The sequence below is a fragment of the Drosophila obscura genome, unplaced genomic scaffold (assembly GCF_018151105.1).
Source record: "Drosophila obscura isolate BZ-5 IFL unplaced genomic scaffold, ASM1815110v1 contig_73, whole genome shotgun sequence".
Lineage (NCBI taxonomy): Eukaryota > Metazoa > Arthropoda > Insecta > Diptera > Drosophilidae > Drosophila > Drosophila obscura.
In genome coordinates, this window is record NW_024542865.1 from 7,840,272 (window position 1) to 7,862,463 (window position 22,192).

At 53.8% G+C, this 22,192-nt stretch overlaps 7 protein-coding genes across 11 annotated transcripts in view; all 7 read right to left on the bottom strand.

Moving 5' to 3' along the window:
- Positions 1-4,465, bottom strand: part of LOC111082338 — a 34,685-nt gene extending 30,220 nt beyond the window's left edge. The window contains exon 1 of the mRNA XM_041595455.1: positions 4,064-4,465. The gene's annotated coding sequence lies outside the window, so the exon portion shown is untranslated. The remainder of the gene's footprint in view (positions 1-4,063) is intronic.
- A 482-nt stretch (positions 4,466-4,947) lies between these two features.
- LOC111081382 (serine protease persephone) lies at positions 4,948-8,479 on the bottom strand. Of its 4 annotated transcripts, none has more exons than XM_041595453.1 (7): positions 7,897-8,479; positions 7,213-7,349; positions 6,961-7,141; positions 6,189-6,791; positions 5,672-6,062; positions 5,399-5,591; positions 4,948-5,341 (listed from the first exon to the last, which is right to left on the bottom strand). In XM_041595453.1, exons 2-7 carry the CDS (start codon positions 7,289-7,291, stop codon positions 4,977-4,979), a joined length of 1,812 nt encoding a protein of 603 aa, XP_041451387.1. In that variant the 5' UTR covers positions 7,292-7,349; positions 7,897-8,479; the 3' UTR covers positions 4,948-4,976. The 4 variants fall into 4 exon arrangements, with proteins under 4 accessions (XP_041451387.1, XP_022233143.2, XP_022233130.2 ...); XM_022377451.2 differs by having other exon boundaries at positions 6,961-7,144; positions 8,359-8,478; XM_022377438.2 differs by having other exon boundaries at positions 6,961-7,144; positions 8,327-8,478.
- Positions 8,480-9,185: 706 nt separating this feature from the next.
- Positions 9,186-11,535, bottom strand: LOC111081420. The gene is made up of 3 exons (XM_022377487.2): positions 11,297-11,535; positions 10,247-11,154; positions 9,186-10,162 (listed from the first exon to the last, which is right to left on the bottom strand). The coding sequence occupies exons 1-3, from the start codon at positions 11,412-11,414 to the stop codon at positions 9,635-9,637; spliced, it is 1,554 nt and encodes a 517-aa protein (XP_022233179.2). The 5' UTR covers positions 11,415-11,535; the 3' UTR covers positions 9,186-9,634.
- Positions 11,536-11,969: 434 nt separating this feature from the next.
- On the bottom strand, positions 11,970-13,412 carry LOC111081428. The gene is made up of 5 exons (XM_022377496.2): positions 13,273-13,412; positions 12,956-13,166; positions 12,651-12,897; positions 12,451-12,592; positions 11,970-12,379 (listed from the first exon to the last, which is right to left on the bottom strand). Exons 1-5 carry the CDS (start codon positions 13,358-13,360, stop codon positions 11,997-11,999), a joined length of 1,071 nt encoding a protein of 356 aa, XP_022233188.2. The 5' UTR covers positions 13,361-13,412; the 3' UTR covers positions 11,970-11,996.
- Positions 13,413-14,106: 694 nt separating this feature from the next.
- Positions 14,107-14,932, bottom strand: LOC111081439. The gene is made up of 2 exons (XM_022377508.2): positions 14,657-14,932; positions 14,107-14,589 (listed from the first exon to the last, which is right to left on the bottom strand). Exons 1-2 carry the CDS (start codon positions 14,871-14,873, stop codon positions 14,333-14,335), a joined length of 474 nt encoding a protein of 157 aa, XP_022233200.1. The 5' UTR covers positions 14,874-14,932; the 3' UTR covers positions 14,107-14,332.
- A 1,284-nt stretch (positions 14,933-16,216) lies between these two features.
- LOC111081374 lies at positions 16,217-17,013 on the bottom strand. The gene is made up of 2 exons (XM_022377426.2): positions 16,676-17,013; positions 16,217-16,584 (listed from the first exon to the last, which is right to left on the bottom strand). Exons 1-2 carry the CDS (start codon positions 16,911-16,913, stop codon positions 16,328-16,330), a joined length of 495 nt encoding a protein of 164 aa, XP_022233118.1. The 5' UTR covers positions 16,914-17,013; the 3' UTR covers positions 16,217-16,327.
- Positions 17,014-17,999: 986 nt separating this feature from the next.
- Positions 18,000-22,125, bottom strand: LOC111081359 (N-acetylgalactosaminyltransferase 7). 2 transcript variants are annotated; one of them, XM_022377414.2, is made up of 3 exons: positions 21,903-22,125; positions 21,346-21,847; positions 18,000-21,206 (listed from the first exon to the last, which is right to left on the bottom strand). In XM_022377414.2, exons 2-3 carry the CDS (start codon positions 21,548-21,550, stop codon positions 19,636-19,638), a joined length of 1,776 nt encoding a protein of 591 aa, XP_022233106.2. In that variant the 5' UTR covers positions 21,551-21,847; positions 21,903-22,125; the 3' UTR covers positions 18,000-19,635. The 2 variants fall into 2 exon arrangements, with proteins under 2 accessions (XP_022233106.2, XP_022233101.2); XM_022377409.2 differs by having other exon boundaries at positions 21,346-22,125.
- Positions 22,126-22,192: the final 67 nt, after the last annotated feature.

Consider the following 22,192-nt stretch of genomic DNA (forward strand, 5'->3'; position numbering starts at 1 on the left):
CAATTGCTATTTCCAATGATTTAGGGCAGCGCAGCAATCATTTAAAGTGGAAAGCAATCGCAATAAATTGAGTGCGAACTTGTCGCGAGGCAAGGCTCTTGCAACATACACATGAATGTACTTGCAGCGCGCAGGAACCCCCCAGCTCGAAGGCAATGCTAAGTGGCCCGCATCTCTGGCCCCTGCCACAGTGGGCCTCTGCTGGTGGCAGCAGAGCGTGACAACATTTTTAATTACATGCCACACTGGTGGAATCGGCACCAGCAGTGGCAGTGGCAGTGCCAGCTACACACAGCAACAGGCAGCATGGAGGAATGGAGACATGGCGGCTTGGCGGCAGACATTCAAATATCAAGTACGACAACAAAGCTGGAAAATAATTTACGCATTTTACACGCACTCCGCACATCGCTTTGGAGGCCCCCCCCCCCCCCCCCCTTGGCCACGTTCAACTTTTGGCTGTGTTTTTCCTTGCTTCTCGTTTCATTAAGGAAATCCATACGGCAGGGCGGCAGTACGTGGGTGCGTGCGACAGGGTGGCAAAGGGTGGGGCAGGGGGGGCTCTTTACGATGCGTGTGGTACGGGGGGGGGGGCGGAGCTGCTTGCCGAATGCAGCCCAAGGCACGCGCCACTGTAGGTCCCATCCCGAGTCCCGAGTCCCGAGCAGGGAATTGGTAACAACAGGAACAACAGGCAGACAACAACAACAACAAGACGGAGAAGGAGAAGGAGCAAAGGGCACGAGCAGCAGGAGGCAGTAGCGGGAGCGGGAGCGGGAGCGGCAGCCATATGGAAATTGGGTAAACGGGAAATCACATATGTACGTGCCAAGACAGGGTTGCGGGGAAGGGGGGTGGGTTAAATCGATTAAATTTCCTTTAATGCCAAACCGTAAATTTCCGAAATTTCCTTCACTGCTCGGCTGACAATGGCAGCGACCTTTCCAGCCCCCAAAACAGAAACAAAAACAGAAACAGAAACAGCAACACAAATGCGAGTGTAAGCAGAAAGAGCAACTGAAACGGAGGGAAACAAGGGCACCGAAAAGCAAGACCAAGACATACTGAAAATAAAGCAAAAGCAAAAGCAAAAATTATGTCTAACGTCACATTGCCGAGTTCAGCTGATTCTTTATCAGAGTTAAGTGGGGGCACTCCATCTCCAGCTCCACTCCAGCTCCATCTCCAGCTCCAGCTCCATATGCACGCCCCGTGCCAGGACACAGCACACAGCACACCCCCCCGTATTATGTATGCCATTTGTTGTGCCCCGTGCCTGGTTCTTGTCTCGTTGCGTGTGAGGAGGTGGAGGCCCCTTCTTCCCATATGCAGCATATACTTATACCCTTGTCAAGGAGCGGCAGAACAGAAGCACAGAGTTGATTCGGAGCCTGCAAAGGATATGCATGGCATGCGGACAGCGCTGACTGAGATCCATGGCTAATTGAGTCACTTTTTGATATCTGCATCTTCATTCTGCTGATCGGAAGCACTTCTCGGGAGAGCATATCCCTGCCCTGCCATTTACAGGGTATTCAAGACTTCCATTCGCATCCCCCCCCCCCCCCACACTTGCTGGCCAAACAGAGCGAAATGAGAGATTTGTGAGGAGATTTACGCGCAACACAAAAATGAACTTTTGTGTGTAAATTTATGTGCATTGCCAGGACTCAGGGAAGCAGGCGGAAGGAGCAGCAGCAGGAGCAGCAGCAGGAGCAGGAGAGGGAAGAAGCAGCCTGCGTATCAGTTGGCTAAGTAACCAACGCCATTAGCTGCTTAGTTTTTCTTTATCTTTTTTTGTTTGTTTGCCTTGCTGCCCTTGGAGGAGCTGCAGAGCTGTCGCTATTCGGGCATTTTTTTATTGCTGCATTCCTTGGAACAACATCAAACATCAGCATCAGCTCCAGCTCCAGCTCCAGCGAGCAGCCAGAAATCATCGCTTAAGTCAGCTTTTGAGTTGGCCCGCACTTAGGGGGGTGAGAGAGAGAGAGAGGGAGAGGGAGAGTGGGGCCAGGAGGGGAGAGAGAGAGTGGCGCCAGGAGAGGGCAGACAGAAGAGAGAAGAGGAGCCTTATTCCGGCTCTTAGTTTGTTGCCCAGCATTGATTTTCGCACTTGAAAGAGTGGAAAGGAAATCTTCAGGTAGCATCCAAGCAGTCAGGGAATCAAGAAACAGATTAACTTTGGAATGTGGCTATAAAGCGCAAGGGCAAAATAAAACTGTACAGTTTAATCGGCTTGTGAGGGGAGCAGGAATGCGATAGGTTGGTGTGGCATCTACTGGCCTACTCTGCCCTCTCTTCCCTGCAGCTCATAGGAGCAGCCCAAATTGTGATTACATTCGGCGCATGAATATTCAATGTGGCAATGTGCCCAAGTGCCCAAAAGTAATGAGCGGCACAAAATGGGCACAAAAGCAGAAGCGAACGAAATTTTTGAAAAATTAAAAAAAAAACCAAAATAAATATGGAAATTGTTGTGCCCGTCGTCGCCGTGGCATGCCCCAGTGTCGGGTCTCAGCCATAAAGGCTGACTACAGACTTCTGCCACAATCACCGAATGCAGCAGCTGATGCTGATTAGAAATCTCTGCTCTGCTCTGCACTATATCCCGGCTGGATCCAATACGGTTATTGGATGGATATTTTATATGGGATTCCTACTTTTTTTTTTGTATCTGGCGGCGATCCGCCTGCCCTTCTCTCGTTTTTTGTTTTTATTAATTAAAGCGAGCGGACAACAACATTTTGAATGTGTATTAAGAGCGGACCACAAAAGGCAAATAAGCGGACAATAAAAATATTATTATTACTCGGGCACCCACTCGCACTCCCACTCCAACTCTAACTCCCACATTGCCCCCATTTCGCCTCTCCTTATCGCTGGTGTCCGCTTCGAAAGTCGCGCCATCATTCAGGATGATGGAAATGTAAACGGGCACGGGAAATGGGGGAATGCGGGGGAATGCGGACAGGGACCATTGGCCAGGGCAGCTGGGAGATGGGTCATGGAGCAGCCAACGGGAAATTAGCAACACCGCAGCCATCAGCCATCAGCCATCAGGCATCAGGCATCAGCAGTTGGGTGTGTTTTAGCCATAAATTTATTAACTTAGTGTCACATTTATAGCCACTCCGCTAACCGCCAACACAACAGCCAAACCACACACCACACACACCACCCTTGGACGCCCCCCCACCCAGAATGAAGGTGGATAACGGATGACGGATGTGGGTGGAGGCCATCGTGGGAATGAGCACTAGACACTGGACACTGGACACGAGAGCTGCTCTAAAATTCCCTTCGATGTTTAATAGATGGCAGAACGATAAATTGAAAAGTATTTCTTACCAAACCAAAGGTGGGCGTAATCATGGCAGAAATTTCCACTGAACGCAAAACTACAATTACACTCGCCCGGACAGGACTTCGGAGGAGTCAGAACCCGCTTCCTCCCGAGGAGAGATCAAAAATGTGCGAAAAAGACAAATATCCGCCCAATCCATTTGAAAAGCCGCCTCGTCCCGAATCAGTTGTCATGTTACGCGGCTGTACGGGGGGTGTATTTGAGCCAATCTGGCGGAGGGACTGAGGGCTAAGGCAACTTCGTGATGCGACACATTTATCAGGCTTTTGCACCCGCTAATTCCTTGGCGAGGCAGGCAGCTCCTTGGAATACCCTGCCCCTGCTCCTGTCCCTGTCCCTGCCACATGAATCATTAGAGGGTGGGTGGTGCACGTAGTGCACCTGTTGTGTGGCTCCCGTCCACCCATCGGTGCTTATCGGCCCCGAGATGCCTTAAGTCCGCACAATTAGATAGGCGATCGGATCGACCCGTATGCCAGGACTCAGTCGAGCTGCTTATCAGCAATGAACGAGCGGCGTGGGGGCGTGGGGGCGTGGGGGCGTGGGGGCCCGGCAGATGTGCCGCCGGAATCAATTTCCCACAATTGAAATAATAACTGGCGGCGGGAGTGCGCGATAAACAAATGTTTAATCATCGAACAACACAGGGGGACACAGGGGGACACAGGGGGACACAGGGGGACACACAGATCGACTTACATTTACCAACTGGTTGCCAGTGGGAGGACCGTTTGTTGCCGCTGCCTTTGCTGTTAAGGGTTCTCTTCGAGTGGCATTGGACACTTCAAAAAAAAATAAACAAAAACAAATAACGCACGCACTCAAGCAGATGAAATGTCCGAAATCAACTCAATCGAATTGAATGGAATGGAATCGAATCGAATTGAATTGAATGCCACTAGTACTCGTAAACGAACCGTAACCGAACCGGTGTGAACCGGGAGTAAATCGGGTGAAGACTGAAGACTGAAATTGAAATTGAAGTGAGCGCCCAACGGCCTACTGGCGGGTCTCGGGTTCGGTCTCACTGCTCCGTTGCTGGAGGAGGATGATGATGATGATGGTTGGGGGCAGGCTGCGAACCAACCGACGCTACGCAGGTCTCGCGACCAACTGAGGCGCCCAGCGCCCAAGCAGCGGCATTTAAGGCACAGCCACAGGCCGCCACCAGCTGGATAGAGCCCTGTCCCTGTCTCCCTGTCTCTGTCCCGCTGCTCGTTCTGGTTCTGTGTGATGGAGCGGAGCAGAGGGGGCGAACGACAGTAATGCCGGCAGAATTTTTGTAACGGTTGTTCCCCACCAGCTGTGAAAACCAAACCAAAAGCTAAAAGCTCAGTAAATAAAGCTCAAGCAGCTTTCGACTGTCAATATTTCAGCTGGCAACAATCAATGCCAGCCAGCAGCAGCCAGCAGCTGCTAGTCCGTTCGCTCTCTCTCGCTCAGGCTCTCTCTGACTCTCGCTCTCTCTCTCTCGCTCTCTCTCTCTCTCTCTCTCTCTGTTTACGTATGAGTGGAAGAGGCAGAGACGGCGAGAGTTTGACAGTTGGCATCCAGGGATGCAAATGAAAACTAATCGAACAAACTTCGGTGGTCTTGTCCAAAATTTATTGGCTCATATCCCGCCCGTTCCCAGAACATTGTCCGGCCAGACAATGCCCTCGATGTAGTCGAGGAAGGAGGCCACTCGAGTGTAGAGGCCCGGCGTCTTGGTGGCACACCCGAACCCCGACGAGATGATGCCCACAATGGAGTACAGACCATCCTCCACGTTAATGTCCAAGATGAGCGGGCCGCCGGAGTCTCCCTGGCAGGCATCCTTCTTCTGCTGCTTGGTGTCCGCCGCGCACATCAGCGAGTCGATGACGCCCTGCTTCAGGGCACGGATGGTGCTCGGCTGCTCGGCAAACGACTCGTTGCACTTGTCCAGCGGCACCAGGTCCAGTGGGGCACGCAGCAGCACCTTCGACCTGGAGCGATCTGTGCAGATGAGGCGATTACATGAGTATATTGATTCACTCTCTGGACACTACTCACTGGTCAAGTTCATGGTTCCCCAGCCGGCCACAAAGAGCTTGGAGCTGAGTGGCGGATCCCTGGTATCTGTGTGCAGGCACGCCGGAAAGATGTTGCTGTTGTTGGCGAAGTTCACCTCCTTATCCAGCTCCAGCAGGGCAATGTCGTTGTACTTGCTGCTGCTCACGTAGTTCGGATGGATGGTAATGTTTCTCTGCAAGCACAAGCATATGCACACATGTGAGTGTGAGGATTCGACGCACGGAGGCAGGAGCAGGGGCAGGGGACTCATACCAAGCCAATGTCCTCATATTGCTGTGCGGGATTCACGATGTTCACGGTGCCAAGGCGCACGAATATGGGCGTGTTGCTCTCGCTGTTCACGCAGTGGGCAGCGGTGAGGACGAACCTACTGGAGATCAGGGAGCCGCCGCAACGGTACTCGGCTGGTGCGCCGAAGCTGCTGTACGCAATGGCCACCATGTGCGGATAGACGCCGGGATCGACGGGTATACCATCCAGGATGTGCACCGTCAGCCGGTTCTCCCCGTAGCGGCTGCGTATCCTCCTGCAGGCCACCAGCGACGGCCGATCCTGCCGCTCCTGGCTCTCTGTGGGCACATCCACACGCGTGATGGGCGTGGCCGAGACGGGTGGTCGGGCCTTGGACGTTGTCCCCGGAGTGCTGCGAACGAAAAAAGGGAAATGGGAAATGGTTGATTGCAATGGCTGAGAAGAGATCTGCCAGGAGTCCATGGCCCCTGGCTGTGGCCAACTGATGTCCATGCCATTAACTCGAACTGAGACAAACCGGAACGGCAGCGTCGATGCGTCCGCCGAAAAGACGTTGCCATGTTGTTCCTTCGCCTGGAAGCGGAACGGCGCAAATGGATCTACCAGCGCCTTTTTCGTTGGCGTTGGCATCGGAGTCGGGAGCGACAGCGACTCCACCTCCCTGGCGGTCTCTATCTGCATCCCATGCTGACGGAGCCTGTCGTTGACCACGTGTATCAGATTGTTGCCGGGTCCTCTAAACCTTTGATCGGGGATCGTCTGGGGCCTGTTGACTATTCTGGCTGTTCCATCAGTCCATCCCCAAGGGCCCACGGATCGTGGCGTGGTCGTTGCCGCGGGAAGAGCGACGCCCCATTGGCCTACACTCTGGAGTGGCTCTGGCCGCATTCGAATGGCCTCGTGGGTCCTGCCACCACCCCGTCCTGCGGGCTGTGGCACGCTCCGCGGCGTGCTCAGCATCTGATTGAAGTCGAAGAAGCTGTCACCTTGATCCAGCCTACTCTCCCGGCTCTGCTCTGTTGCGGGTGATGGTGCAAGATCAGGTGAAGGTGGAGGTGGAGGTGGAGGAGCAGCAGCAGCAGCAGTAACGGGAGCTATTGCGATTCCTTGCGAGCTTGGGCTGTGGGATGGGGTTAGTGGAGTTAGTCGGAGATGTCGGTGGTCTGGCGTAGATGGAAACAGAGCTGGAAGCGGGGCATGCAACATCACTTGGCACACAGCGCAGACGGGCCACAAAAGGGGACGACACTTGGACACACAAAACACTCAGGAGGCTTGGCTTGGCTTACTCATTGGGGCAGCAGGGCTTCGTGGGACAGCAGATGATCTCCTCCCGGGGGCCGAGACCGCAGCTGGGGACATCGTTGATGGAGAGTATGCCCGACTTAATGTACCCGTCGACGAAGGGCTCGCAGGCTGACGAGGCGCGACAGATGCCCGGAAAGTTCTCCTTCACCATGCATTCATCGCCTTCTGAAACGAGCAAGAGCTACAGTGCAGTGTTGGCCACAGCATGGGCACAGAGTGTGGCGGGCACATACCCTCGCCTGCTGCGTTCAGGCCACAGCTGCCGAGCAGGAGGAGGCCCCCCAGCAGCAGGGCGACCTGTTGTCTGAACATCTCTCCGCAGCTGTACGAGCCCGGAGTCTTTTAGTTCTCTTTTAGTTCTCTTTAGTTCCTGCAAGCATTCAAAAGTATACAGAAATTGGGAATGAAAATCTGTTTGGGGCACAAGAGGAGTGGAGTGGAGTGGAGTGGCGAGGAGAGGAGAGGAGAGTCCGCACCGGAGAAATGTGTTCTGTGTTCTTTTGTTCGTTTGTTCTTTTGTTCGGGGCACATCATTGAGAGCTCGTCCCACAGCTGATTGTGAGCATAGTGAATGAACCTGGCATTGACCCACATGGCAGTTCTACTACTAAGTACAACAACAGAACTAGGGGTGAAAAATGGGGGGAAAGCCATTTCGGTGATAGTTTTGGGAATTTCACAATCCTACGGCAGACGATTCCACTCCCTGATTCCCTGATTCGCTGAATCGCTGAATCGCTGAATCTCCGATTCGCCGATTCGCTGATTCACTGCTCCGCATTACGTTTGCGACACTGTTAATCTGACATTTCACCACCGACAGCGACAAGACATGCCACACTGGGTAGTATTTGCTTCATGTGTCTGATACCAAACACTAATTTCATTTAGACGAACACCCAAAAGGGGCAACCAACCTGCTGTCACTGCTGTCACTGATAAGACGTTGCACACAGCCGTGCTGCTGTCTCTCTGGCTCATGTAATTGTTATATCAAAACTGATAGGATGGGCTAGGGAATGGTTAACAGAAACAGGGCTTAGATCTGAGAGCTACTGAGGGCTGCTGCCGAGTATTTCCTGAATCTGACACGGGCTCGATCTGGCCAGATCTCTGTAATCTCTTGTGAGTCCCACTCTATTTTGATCTATGGGCAAGCTGGTGGGATCATCACAGTGATCCAAGCCACTGCTGCCACTGGCTACTCTTTTGTTGACACGAAGAACGAACAGCACGGGAATCGTTTTAGAACATGCAATTCGCTCTCTGCCCGCTCTCCCCGCTCTCCGGTGCATCCCCCTTTGGCTAGAGTCCACTCCGCCTTATCAGACGCATCTTTGACACGACCTTTTTTCGGTATTTGATAACAAAATAATTACTGGCACAGGCTGCTGCTATTTGTGACTGAATAAGGCAATCAGGCACAAAACTCAATTGAAAAGAAAAACACACAAACAAAGCGCAGCACACAGAACAGCACAGCACAGCACAGCAAAAAAAAAAAAAACTTAAAAAAATGAAATGAATACAAAATAAAATAAAATAAAATAAGAGACGATCAACAAAGTTGAAAACCGGTGACGGTACGAAACGAGACGAGACGAGGCTCTCGCTGGACACGGAGCGAAACGGAACGAAACGAAACGAAACGAGGCGGATGGAAGGCTAGAAAGCTGACGGGGGCGACCGATCGGTAGCGCATCGCCTGAGCAACTGAAGCTAAAGCCCAGACCAGACCAGATCAAGAACCGAATCCGGGCTGGGGACTGGACCGGACTGACCGGGCGGGCAGCTGATATCAGCACAAGCCGCAGAGCCGCCGAGCCGCAGAGCCATAGAGCAAGCTCGTGCTGCTGAAGCTCCTCTCCCGCTGAGCGGTGGACCGGTTTTTGGTTTCAGCTCTTCGCAGAATCGAGCTTAGCCGAACAGAATACAGAAGCGGAACAAGCACTAGAGCCAAAGGCACAGCCAGAGCCAGAGCCACAGCCAGAGCCAGAGCTAGAGCCATAGCGAGAGCTGTAATTAAAGAGTAAACGAAACCCCAGTGTGACTCAGCTCCAGCGATGGCCATGGGCATGGGTTTGGGTTTTGTTTTGGGTCTGGGTCTGGGGAAATGCACAGCCTGGAGGAGACTCAACTCTATGGTAGCACGGGCAGGCACTATATTTTATTTATGCATGAATCACAACTCACAATTCACAACTCACAGCACACAGCACACAACATGTGCCCAGAGATTACGCAGGGGAAGCACTGTACCATACGGCGAGGTATTTCCGATGAGCTCCCATTGGGATGGTGTGTGCACACTGATCTGAATGAGAGGGCGCACTGTGGAACGGTGTTTGCACACTCTCAAAAATAGTTCAATTTAATTGGAGTTTGGTCTCTTTCTGGGAGTATTTCCGGAGTGTACGGAGTACGGGTATTTATGCATATTGATCACTGGTGCATTAAGTTCTTTCATTCCCACGTCCCACTTGGGGGCTCTCCTCACACTGGCACTGGTGCTCCACCGTTGCTGGGGTCACACTGGACGCGCTGCGCTCTCCTCTCTCTTCTAACACACGGGCTTAAACAGATTAAACAGTTTATACTAACTAAGGTTAACTAACTACGACTTGGAGACTATGACTACGACTACGACTACGACTACTACCCCTGCTGTGGCTGCTGCTGCTGCTGCTCCACGAAGAGCGTGAATTGGGGACTGAGGAGGTTCGTGAAGTACATGACGCGGACATCGCAATCGACGCCCGTGGGCGTGGCGATGCCCAGGACACAGCGGCTGGCGTTGGGCCGCACCAGGTGCAGCACGCTGCCCACGGTGCCGGGGCAGGCGGCGCAGGAGCTGGCATTGGAGAAGGGCTGCAGGTCCGTCTCCGGCTGCTGGGGCTCGACGCACAGGTGCGAGCTGGGCAGCTCCTGAACGCTGCCGTAATTGGGCAGGTCGCCGCATGCCCGGGTGGGACGCAGGCGCATGGGCATCTCGTACAGAGGGCAATCGGTGTCCTCGCCCTTGCCCCATCCGACGGCCACCAGGCGCCCGCTGACCTGGAGACGCGTCAGCTCGAACTGGTTGCAGATGGGCGCCACACTGACGTTCGCAGACGCCCCGCTCCCCAGACGCAGTGGCTCCTGCAGCCGCATCAGAGCCAGATCCCGCCGGAACTGTTCCAAGCGCTTCACAACGAAAGAGACAGAGAGACAGAGAGAGAGACAGGGGGTCAGAGGGAGATAGCGAGAAGGGGGCAATGGCTCACTCACCACAATGTCCACCAGGTAGTCCTCGTCGACGTCCACGTCCCGCATGTCTGCCACCCCGAAAACGGCATGGCTGGGCCGTTCGCATCCGGCGGCGCTCAGCAGGAACTGCGGTGTCAGGACAATGGCGGCGCAGTGGTGCAGATGCCCATCGAAGGCGGCATTGTGGTGGGCCAGGGCCCCCAGGTGGCGGTAGTGGGGCAGCAGGGCGTCGGCCCTGGCAATGGCGGCTACCTCTTGGATATCGATCTCCTTGGGCACCGGAGCTCGCGTGGGCAGTGGGGGTACACCCAGGCGGGTGGCGGTCTTCACCTGGCCGCGCGGCTGCAGCGGCAGATTGAGGGGGCAGCAGATGATCTCCTCCCTGGCTCCGTCACGGCACGTCATGAAGTCCTCGTCGCGCAGTCGTCCCTGCGCCAGCAGCGGCTCCACGCTGGGGCAGGCGGACACGGCCCGGCACTCGCCCTCGTACAGCGGGGCCCTGCACTCCGCCCCCTCCCTGGTGTCCGGATACACGAAGCTGTCACGCGCCGGACGCCGGGTGGGCTCTATCGAGCGCTGCAGGAACTCGTGATCCGTTTGGAAAATATTCAGCCAGCCATCGGCCCCAGGCGCTTCTGTCGTTGTGGACGTCGTTGTGGGTATCTGAGTGGTTGTTGTTGTGCTTGTCGTTGTGGTTGTTGTTGTCGTTGTCGTTGTCGTTGTGGATTCGTTGGAATCGATGCGAACGTCCATGTTTGAGGCATTCTCGAGTGGGCAGCAGATCTTCTCGCCGCGACTGGTGAATCCACAGCCCGCAATCGTCTGGGGCGTCAGGTGTCCCACCTGGATGTGCGATGCCAGCGTGCCGCACTCAGCCTCAGCCGACTGGCAACGACTGCGGTAGCCCACGGTGGGACAGGGATCGCCAACTGCAAAAGATCGATCGGTATTTAATAGAGCACACAGCTGATCGAGGCAGAGTCACTGGGGGAAGGGAAGGGAAGGTATTTAGAAGGGTATGTGTATTGATCGATTGATCGATTAATCGATTACAATCGACGGGCTACGCACTCTCCAAGCTAAAGTAGGCGTCGCAGCGACCCAGGCAGAGGCAGAGGCAGAGGCCGAGGCAGAGGCTGGCCAAGCTCAGCATCGCTGCGAATGTGCCAGATTTCCCTCGATGTACCATTGCTCGGCGCGGGGCGGTCGCTCTATTTGCACCGATTGTTGTTGTTGCTATTTAGAACGTTCGTTATTGTTCCGATCGATTGTTGCTATTGTTCTTGTTTTTGCTGCTTCCGCTGCTGCTGTTGCTGTTGTCGCTCGCTCGCCGATCTGATGGAGCTACTGACCGAACAACTGCACGGCTGGCGATCAACTAACACTTGGCGCTGGCGCTGGCGCTCCCCCCAACTAGTCCGGCAAACGGCGAGCATCAAACACCCAGACAGAGAGAGACAGAGAGCAAAGCTTTTCGCGATGAGGAGATGGAGATGGAGATGGAGAGAAGAGAAGAGAGCTGCCGGAGCATGATTGATTCTGCTTATCGGTACGCTGGCTGAGATTTGCGGTGAATGGGAGAAACCCCTCTGGCAGCAGCACGACAGCAGAGCGAGCATCCATCCACAATCATCCTCTGGGATATCGTAACGTAAGTCATACCATACATATATGTACATATGTATATATTTATGTACATATGTAACCCAGCACTAGCCGCAAAGAGGGAACGCAACGACCGATTGTGATGCTCCAAACAATATTTATTCCATCAATATGTAGGGGATCGTTGCTGTCTAAATCCTGCTGCCGCTGGCACCTGCAGCATGTCGTTGAGGAATCTGCTGTTTCTCGGGCCGAGCAGGCTGGTATAGTACAGATGTTTCGTGCCGGCAGCGCAGGCCTTGCTGGTGGGCGTGGCGACGCCAGCCAGGCAGACGGTGCCATCGCCACGGATCACGTGAAGTCCGCTGGCACTGCCGCGCAGGCACGGCACGCAGCTTCCGGGCGGAGGAGGAGGACTGGCCCCGGCGGGAGCCACGCAGAAGTGATTCACGGGGTCGATGCCGGTGACGAGACGGTTGATGCTCACACGATCGCAGCGGGCGAACGGGGCGATGTTCACTTCCTGCTCGAACCACTGGCAGTTCTCCCCTGGAGAATCGACAGAGTGAAAGGGAGTCTTAGGGGGAACTTGGACTATTAGGCAATAGGAGAGGACTCACCGTTCTTCTGGGAGAAACCCACGGCGACCAGCTTGCGTCGGTTGTCGAGGTCCTCCTGCCTGCAGATCTCGGCAATGAATTCCCTGCCGTAGCCTTGGCTCGTGCGGAGCAGCACGAGGTCGTTGCCGTGGTACGTGATGTTCTGCGAATGGCACAGGATGGGCGGGATGCATTAACAGCTAAGTGCAGTGCGGACTCACATTGATCTCCCTGCTGTCCCCGAAGGGCTCTTCTGGGCCCAGCCGCACGTGGTTGGGCTCCTCCATTAAGGAGCCAGCGCATGCGGCTGAGGTGAGGACAAAGTTCTCCTTGAGAAGGAAGCCCGTGCAGCGGAAGATGTACGAGTCCAATGTCTGTGGGGCCAAGTACTGCAGGGCGGTCACATGGCCATAGGGCTCACGCACGCGCTCGGGCTGGGGTACTCTCTGACCACCAGCGGGCAACCTCCTGTGGAGGAAACAGACTATAGTTGGCGGCCGTTGGATCTTGAAGATCTTGAACCCACGATTGCGTCGTCGAGGACACTGCTTGGAGGCTGGGCTCCGGGGGTTCCTTGGGGCAGCAGATGAGCTCCACGAAGACAGTTAATCCGCACTGCACCACATCGTTCAGCGTCATGTTGGTGGAAACAATATACTGCACGACATTGGGACAGTTCTTGATGGTCTGGCAGCGGCTCGCGGGATATCCGGCGCGACTGGGGCAGTCCTGCCCCTCTAATTGGATGGGCAACGATTGGTGCAGGGATTAGTCAGTCTGCTGGCACAGGGGACGTGGCACGTGGCACGTGGCACGTGGCACGTGGCACGGGGCTTCACATACCTGACAGCGATCTCTCCAGCTTGGGATGGGCTGCAGCGGAGAGCGCCATGACGGCCGTCAGCAAAAGTCCAAGTCCCATCCGTGTCATGTCCGTGGAGTGTCGTGCCCGGCCTAGAACTAATCTATATAAATTCGCGACTCATGAATATATGCTGTACGTTTCTCTGGCCCAAGTCACGGCTTATCAGCAGCTTCAGACGCTGCGCACAAGCGACTTTACGGCTCTACGAGTTCCATGGACTTGCGGGGATGTGTCCGTTCCCCGGGGTCTCAAAAGTCTCTACCCACACAAGGGTATAATGATATTTTGGATGTTCTTAGTTTAGACTCTAAAGACGAATGAGCTGAGTGATAAGATTAGCTGCATTGAAGATTGTGTGCGTGTAGTCCATTATTCATCAGAATATTTATACCCGATACCCCCCGATACTTCTTTGTAGTGCTGTGGGGTAGTTTTTACAGCAACAATAACACTGACCCCACTGCGGAGAGTATTCTGGTACGTTCCAGACCAGAGACCAGAGACCAGAGACCAGACCAGAGCCATCCCTGATGGCTGATTGCAGCTCCGATCCCCGAGTCATAATTCAGTGGGTCTGTTTGGGGGCGCCGCTGGCTCTTATCTGCGCGAATTTGATCACATGAGGCTTTGTGGCATTTCAATTAGCTGGAACGAAGATGACGCAGTCTGCAGTCGTCTACAGGGAGAAACCCGGACAGTAAACAGAGTTCTTTCTGCGCGATAAGCTTACCGCTTACCGCTTACCGCTTAACCCTCACCAGCCACCACCTCCATGGACTGGGGTTTCATTAGCGAAACACTTCTCACAGGTATCCAAAATGTTGGTTTCGTTTTTCGTCTTTAATTCAAGGATCTAAAGCTAATAGTAAAAGTAATAGTAATAATAATAATAATAACGATAATGATACTACGGCAAATGGTGTGCGGCAGGACGATCACAGCTGGGTTCCAAGCGAAACTTTTATTGTTGCTCTGTATACTGATCTGAAGAAGGGTCTGGGGAGTTCTGAGCCGCAGGGTGGTGGGGTGGCCCGCTCTCTAGTAGCCATAGAGGAAGGTCTCGTAGACGAAGCTGCGGGTCAGGTTGGAGGTGAGCAGGATCTCGGCTGTGGTGTCGCCAATGCCGCCTCTGGTCAGAAAGCCGCCGGCATCGCTGGCCGTCGTGTCCACGTAGATCTCGATGCAGGTGAGGGTGACGCCCGTGCTCGACCCTGCGGGATAGCTCATCAGCACCTCGATGTCCACCGCGGTGGCGAAGCTCTCGTCGTCGTAGTGGTTCACCACCAGGCGGTCACCTGCGTGGAATTCAGTGGAGGATTTAGTCGAGGATCGGCAGTCGACGCCAGCCCGCTGCAGACTCACCTGCGATGCGTTCACCGGAGGTGAAGACTATGTTGCCCTTGGAGTGCTTCACCTTGTCCAGCTCTCTGAGCTCTGCCTGCGGATTGAGGGTGGTGTAGCGGCTGTCGTCGGTGACCGGCGTGATGTCCGTGTAGTAGAGATCACTGGCGCGGGCATGCGGCTGTCCCAGCACCGTCGCCGTCGCCAGGCACAGGAGCAGGACAACTCGCAGCAACATCACAGACCAAAAGGTGTACAGAATAAAGTTCACAGAAACAAAAACAAAAAACGAAGGGGAAACGGTAGGGCGGTAGGGCGGTAGGGTAGGTGGTGCGGCTCCAGTAGTGGCAGTGGCAGTGCTCTAATGCCTTCCGTTTCTCTGCGTGGTTTGGGTGTGCCTTAGCTTCGGGCCGCTTGTTATATACGCCCGCCCTTATCGGCGGTCAGCCACCCAGATAAGGCTCGACAATTCGTACGATAAGCCCTGGAATTGGCTACGGGCTACGGGCTAGGGGCTCCTCCACTCCCCGCACATAATAGACCATAATTGCTGGCACACTCGCTGGCTTGTTCCTTGCTCAATTTCTATAAATAGGCCATCCCGCTTTCGAGGGCCTAATCGGCATATCTCATCGCAACGGATCGTATCGTTTAGATTGGGATTGGATTCGATTCGATTCGATTCGATTGGATTGGAACACGCTGCCGCCAAATTGCCGATTGCTTGAGCCGTGAGGCGTTTGTGACAAATTTGGCAGGTGATTCAGCCCCCCCCCCCCCCTTGGTTTTGGATGCTCCACCACAAGTGCAGGGTTCCATGGTGGGAAACTCTGACAGGTACATAGTATGGCTGGTAGACTGGAAGACTGACTCTGAATAGGCAGTTCTGCATACGAAAGATCTCCCATCTAGCTCTGATTGATTCTGTCTCTCCCCCCGCCTTCGTGGAGGGGTGTTTATTTGCTTATTAGCTGGCTTGTGGCTGGTGGCTGGTGGCTTGTGGCTGGTGGCAATCTTAACCTTGATATGCATAATGGCAAACAATCTAATGAACAAATAAACCAATCTACAAAAGTCAATTGCTTGCTCGTCTACGCAAAATGAGTCCCCAGCCCCGGACGCGGCCCCGGCACCGGCCCTGGCCCTGGCCCTGGCCCTGTCCATGCTACTATCGACTGGGAGAAGTAGATACTTTCTGTAGTATCATTGCTCGGACCGCCTGGCCAGGGTACTCCCGCCGCAAGTCTCGTGGATAGCTCGTGACTCGCGCTTATATGCACATGTGGATTCACGAAGATGTGGGTTGTCTAGTGGCCGGCCAATCTAGTCGGAGCCCCCCCCCGAATCAGATCCAGATTCCGATTCCGATTCAGATTCAGATTCATTTTCAGGTGAGTGGCTGGCCCAGATTTGCGGCGATGGCCGACGTCTACTTCAAGTGGAAGGCGCGTGAGCGGCGACGAAAACAATTTCAAATTACTCTAGATTAGCGAATACCCCTCGATGGTAGATGGTGGATGGTGGACTGTGAATGGATGATATATGATCCCGTCGCCTGGCATTCAATGAACGGTTGCTCGCTTCACTTTCAACATTTATGGATACGTATATTTCTGTCTCTCTATTGGAGTCATGCGACATGGTCTGCGGTATGTACGAACAGCAGTGGGGCAGCAACAGCAGGAGGGGGTCCTACTTCTGGCCATAGTACTGGGCCTGGTACGAGAAGTTGCGGGTCTGGCTGGCCTCCAGAATGATCGAAATGAACCGCTGCCCGATGCCGCCGGCCACCACGTAGGCGTTGCCCTCGCTGTTGTCCTGGGTGCAGATCAGCTCCACGTAGGTGACGACCGCTCCAGCGCCCTCCTCCGGGTACGTCAGCTGCACGCTCACGTCCTGCGAGCTCGGATAGTTGAAGACATCGGCGCCCTGGGCCACCAAGCTGTCGCCTGAAAGTATGCAATGATCAGCCTCAGTCTCGACCGCAGCCTGCTTTTGGGCGTGTGTGGGGAGGGTGGATGGGATGGGTGGGTGACTTACTGGTTACGCGAGCACCGAGGGTGTAGCGCACGGACTCGACGCCAGCGCGGGCTGTGGCCGGCTGCTTGGCCAGTCGCTGGATCTTGAGCCCCGGGTGCTGGGCGGCAAACGAGCGCACGTCCTTGACCACGGTGATCTCGCGCAGGGTGCTGCTGTCCACGGGCAGCTGGCGGGCGGGACCGGCGGCCACAAGGCAGCCGAAGAGGGCCACCACCAAACAGAGACTCAGCTTGCACATGACGACGGTTTACGGATCGGCGGATCGGATTGCTCTTGAAAATCGGAAAAGGTTGCTCCTGCAGTGGTTGCGGCGAATGGAAGTCGCGGAATGATAGCCAAGGTCTGGCTGTGTTTACTATTTATACCAGTTGCCTCCGACTAAGTGGAGGGGCATTCGATTTGATTCGCTTTGGCGTGACACACCCTGCCCCACTTCCGGCTCCGGCTCCAGCTCCAGCTCCGGCTGTGGCTGTGGCAGCGGCAGCGGCAGCGTCGAAGCCTCCTTATCTCCCATTTGCCAATTTCGAGTGGAGCAACTGACAACGTGGGATTAGACACGAACGAAGTGGCCGCCAAACCGCCGACGGGATACCTTGCCAGCAGCTGCGCAGAGCCAGAGGCTACCGCAGGTTGCCTTGCCGAGCAGCGAATGGGGCGACCCGGTGGAAGGGCAGCCAGCAATAACACTGATAACGCCTACCCAGAACCAGGCCCACTTCACTCAATTAAACGGAACAATTTTGGTGTTATTGCGTTCAGATCTAATCAAGGGTTCCACTCCGCCCTCCCCTCCTCGATCGTGTGTGTGTGTGTGTGTGGTATATAGGGTATAGGCTCGTGTTTAGCCGGATGATAACAGGCCAGACCCATCGGAAGACACATTAGCCACCCATCAGTAAACAACAAAAACACTCGGAGAAGAGTTCTGTTTTGATGAGCGATGGAAATTTAATGCAACCTCATGGCCCCAACCCCCTGGCCGCTCCTGCGCCACCTGCGCCGTCTCGACGAACTCTACGAAAATGTTTCCCAGAACTTTATCTATTGTGGACTTTCTCTGGAACTGAGCAAATCGAGACGCTTCTGCAGGGTGGTTTGCCAATCGATGTTGTTGAGTTGATTCAAGTATCAGTTGTGAATCATTTGCTTAAATTAAGCTCCACTTGTGGGCACCAAAATACCCCCTCCGGAAATCGAGAGGTTGCCAATCCCTTGGGAATCCCCCATCTGCGTGACAGCCTTCATTCCTTATTTTACCGCTTGAATACATACTGTATGTACATATGTACATAGATGCGAAAATAAATGTACTACATTGTGGGGCTTACAAGATAAAGTGTTTAGAAAACATGTTTATTTCTATGCTATTATTCAGACTTATTCGATAACTCTAGAGTTACATTTCAATGTAAAAAATTGTTTTCAAAAATCGTACACTATAAGCAGTACCGTTAGATGTTGGCCAGTCGAAAAGTTGATCGGATTCGAATTTCGATTACGATTGCGATTGCGATTACGTTTGCTTAGTACAAAGGGAATAACGAAGAACGAATTATATGATGGTTGGAATGGAAGCTCTCTCTGGTGGTGATTCCGTAGCTGTAGCTGGTGACTTGATTGGATCCCGGACTGGAATGTGACAGCATCAGCATCAGCATCATCGAATCTTGGGAAGTAGTACTCGTATAAGTAGTTGAATCAGAATAACAGGAATAGTATAGCATATAGCATATAGCATAGCATATACGACTAAGCATAATTACATCGATTTGTTTTGTTTTGTTTTGTTTTTTGTTTTGTGTTATTTGTGTGTAGGGTTGGCAATCATAAAGCAAATAAAACAATCTGCGACCCGTTGTCATATTCTATGTATATCGTTCTCTATTGCACAACGACTTCTCCTCCTTCTAACGCCGTCTCCCTCGCTTTCATCTCCATCTATCGCACTCTCTCTCACTCTCACTGTCACTCACTCAGGCGCACTAATAAAACATGACATGGGAGGAGAGGACATGGGCATGGCAATCCCTACAGCCTAGCGGCGCCCTAGGTCCTGATTGTGGTTCTTGATTAATTGATTGAATTTGATACAAATATTGAGATTTCTCGATTGACATACTCCCATATAATACATATTTCCTGCCACATTCTCCTCGTTGTACATGTATCTGATGCATGTTTCATTTCGTATGTTTCGAGTTGAAATTTTAAATTTAGAATATTTCTCTGCTAACATTCGGACACATGCAAAGGTGATCTTGAAGATCCTAAACAATACTTGGCAATGGGATGGGCTATCCCTAATCCTACTAAGTAAACGTGACTATGAATATTGAATGCTTCACGAGTAACATTATTTTTAAGACGGATTCTAAACATGGTTGGTTATATGTGTATGTATGCACTACAAATGTTGTTAGATTAGCTTGTACAATCTCTAGGCAACACACAACATTTAATTGAGAGCTACTCCCCCCCCATATATCTCGCTCACACTTCGATATCAAATACTGAATATCGTTTTCGGAATTTGTTGTACAAGTAATATCATTCAAAAGGTGTCTTAAAGTGTTTCTCCCCCTTATATCCCATGGCATTTAATGCCTTGGTCGGACCCAGCGCCACTGCCGACGGGATGCCAGCGTTATGTGCCTCCTGCCCTGACAGTGCGTTTCTGTGTATATCTGTATGTATGTATGTATGTATGTATGTATGTGTGTATGTATATGCGCTACAAAACCAACAACAATTCCATTTCTCATTTCTCATTTTCACTAAATTGCTTTTGTCTAAAATCTGGCTCGTCCCCTCCCCTCCCCTGCCCGCTCGACGGCTCCCACGCGCACGGCCTTGATGAAACCCTATTGAGATTTTGCATTAGCTGCTCGGTTGCGTACTACTCCATTTCCGCACGCCTTCGCCTGCTGCTCCTCCTCCCGCTGCTCCGTAGGTCTGTCCTCTTACCAGCGCGGACGTATTTCCTTGAACCACCATTGCTGGTAGCTATCGTTGACATCGCAGTGGCCCAGCGTGAGCTGCTGCGTGGTGGGGTGCAGGGCCATGCATTTCTTGTGGACGCGGTGCATGAGATGCTTGGTGTGGTCGTTGTACTGCCAGGGTCCGTCGACGGTGCCCAAGCGGCAGACGGCCAGCTTAATGCCTTGGCGATCCGCCTCAACGCAGCGCTCACCAACGCCCAGCTGGCCGGCGGCGTTTAAGCGCACCAGTTGGTTGTTGCCGCCGCCGTGGCAGTATGTGAGTCCCATTATGGCCGGCGGCTGGTGGCCCATGGAGTCCAGGCAGCCGTCGGAAGCAACCGAGCGCAGCTCGCCCCAGTGGAGGTTGGCCGGCAGGCCGGGGAACTTGTCATAGACGTCGTAGGCGATGTTGTCCATGAACCACTGGAACGACTTGCAGCCGAGGCGCTTCTTCAGGGCCAGCTGCTCGGTGATGTCGCCCATGTCCAGGTAGCGGGCCAGCGGCTCGCGCGTATAGAAGTACTCTTTGTGCGTGTCGTCGAACCACGTCTCGATCACGCGCTTGTAGTTTATGGTGATCAGCGGGCCCTTCTTCTTGCTGGCCAGCTTGCCGAAGTTGTAGGGCATGAAGCCGCGGTAGACGTGGCCGACGCGCGAGCACGGCACCCACTCGATGCTGCCGCCGCACTGCCAGATTTTGAAGCTCAGCTCGAAGTTCTCGCCACCCCACACCAGCAGGCCGGGGTCGTAGGCGCCCAGCTCCAGGAAGTACTCGCGGTTGATGGCGAACAGCCCGCCGGCATGCGTCGGACTGCGGTACGGTTCCGAGTTGTGGGCTCGACGTCGCTGCTCGCGGCGGGGCACCTCGTTCTCCTTGTACAGCATGCCCCACTCGAAGATGCCGCGAAAGTGGTTGTCCGTCCCGTACACGGGCCGGTACTCGAAGTTCTTGTGGTCGATGCCGTCGATAATGGGCACCGTCATTACGGTGCGGTCACGGTAGATGGGCGCCAGCAGCGGTGGCAGCCAGTTGAGATTCACCTCGCAGTGGGCATCAAGGAACACAATCACCTCACCTGTCGCCTCCATGGCTCCGCGGGATCGCGTCCGAATGAGGCCCTCGCGCTCCTTGTTGCGTATGATTTTTACCAGGCCATTGAACTGCTTCGAATACTCGTCCAGGTGACTGCGAAGGTCCTCCTTGTCCGAGTAGTCGTCCACGAGGATGATCTCGTGGAGCATGTGCTTGGGCGAGCGGTCAATCACCGAGTGGACGGTTCGCATCAGCACCGAGAAGCCCTCGTTGTGGAAGACGATGATGACGCTGGTGCGTGGCAGGTCGTACGGGTAGTCCCAGTGCTTGCATTCCTCGAGGCGCGTGTCGCGCACCGACCGATGCATGGAAATGTCATTGGAGCAGGCGATGTTCATTCCATACTCCATCTCGGAGTCGTCAGCAACGTTCTTCTTGTCCGGCGACAGGCTGTGGGGCTCCCCATTCTCGCCGGGTCCGCTACGTGGCTTCAGATCTTTCGGCTCGAAGTTACCAAGGCCTGTGAAAATACATATACAAATGTTAGGTTAGTGCATTGTGCATACTAGAATCATGCTAGAATCATACAAGAATCGGACAGCAGTTGTTTAAACAGTGCCAATTACCGGTGCCAACCGGGCATACATATGTTTGCTTACCTTCTACTAGCTTGGGCACTTCGTGGGGCCGACCCTCAAGACGCTGGTGACTGAACTTGGGCCCGCCAAAACGGGAGTGATAGGCCTCTTCGACGCGCTTGTGGTGGTCGCTCCAGTTGGCCAGGAGGTAGAGCAGCGGCAGGATGACCAGCAGGCACAGGGCCACTCGGCAGATGCGCCCGCTGCGGATGTGGCTGACACGCATATTCGTACCAGTTCTTAGCGTTTGGCTAGCTCGACGCCCCTCCGCGATTCTGTTGACGTGTCTAAGCGCGCGGCTACGCGACCACCAATGTAAGAGCAACAAAGCCAGCCAGATGCCGACACCGGACCGTGATTAGAGCAAGTTAACGCCTCGCCTCGCTCGCGAAGAAGAAGAGCTCAACACACAAGAACGCGATGCGGCCCAAAGAAGAATTTTCGGTTCAAATGGCCGCTGTCGCTGCCGCTGCTGCTGCTGCTGTTGATTCTGATGACTTGGTGTGCGTATTTACCTGTGTGCCTGCATGCGTGTCTGTGTAAGCGAGAGAACCACCAGGTGATCAAAAGACTCTCACCGACAATGACAAGTGAGCGTAGCGGCTAAAACGAATTACTGTATGCCCGATATCGGGTTCTAATTGCAGTGGGATGTGGATCGAAAGTTTGCCAGATCCAAAGCTTGTGAATGCCGAACCGCTCTGCCAGCCGCGCTGCTGTGACAAACGTTTTTATAAGTACAATGACAATTCAGCGGTGTAAACGTAAACAAAAAATAAATGTTCAACTGGTCACACGTCAAAGCGAGCTATCGATAAAGATTCGTGTCATTGGTAGAGCTGAAAAACCATCGATAGGTTAACTTGGC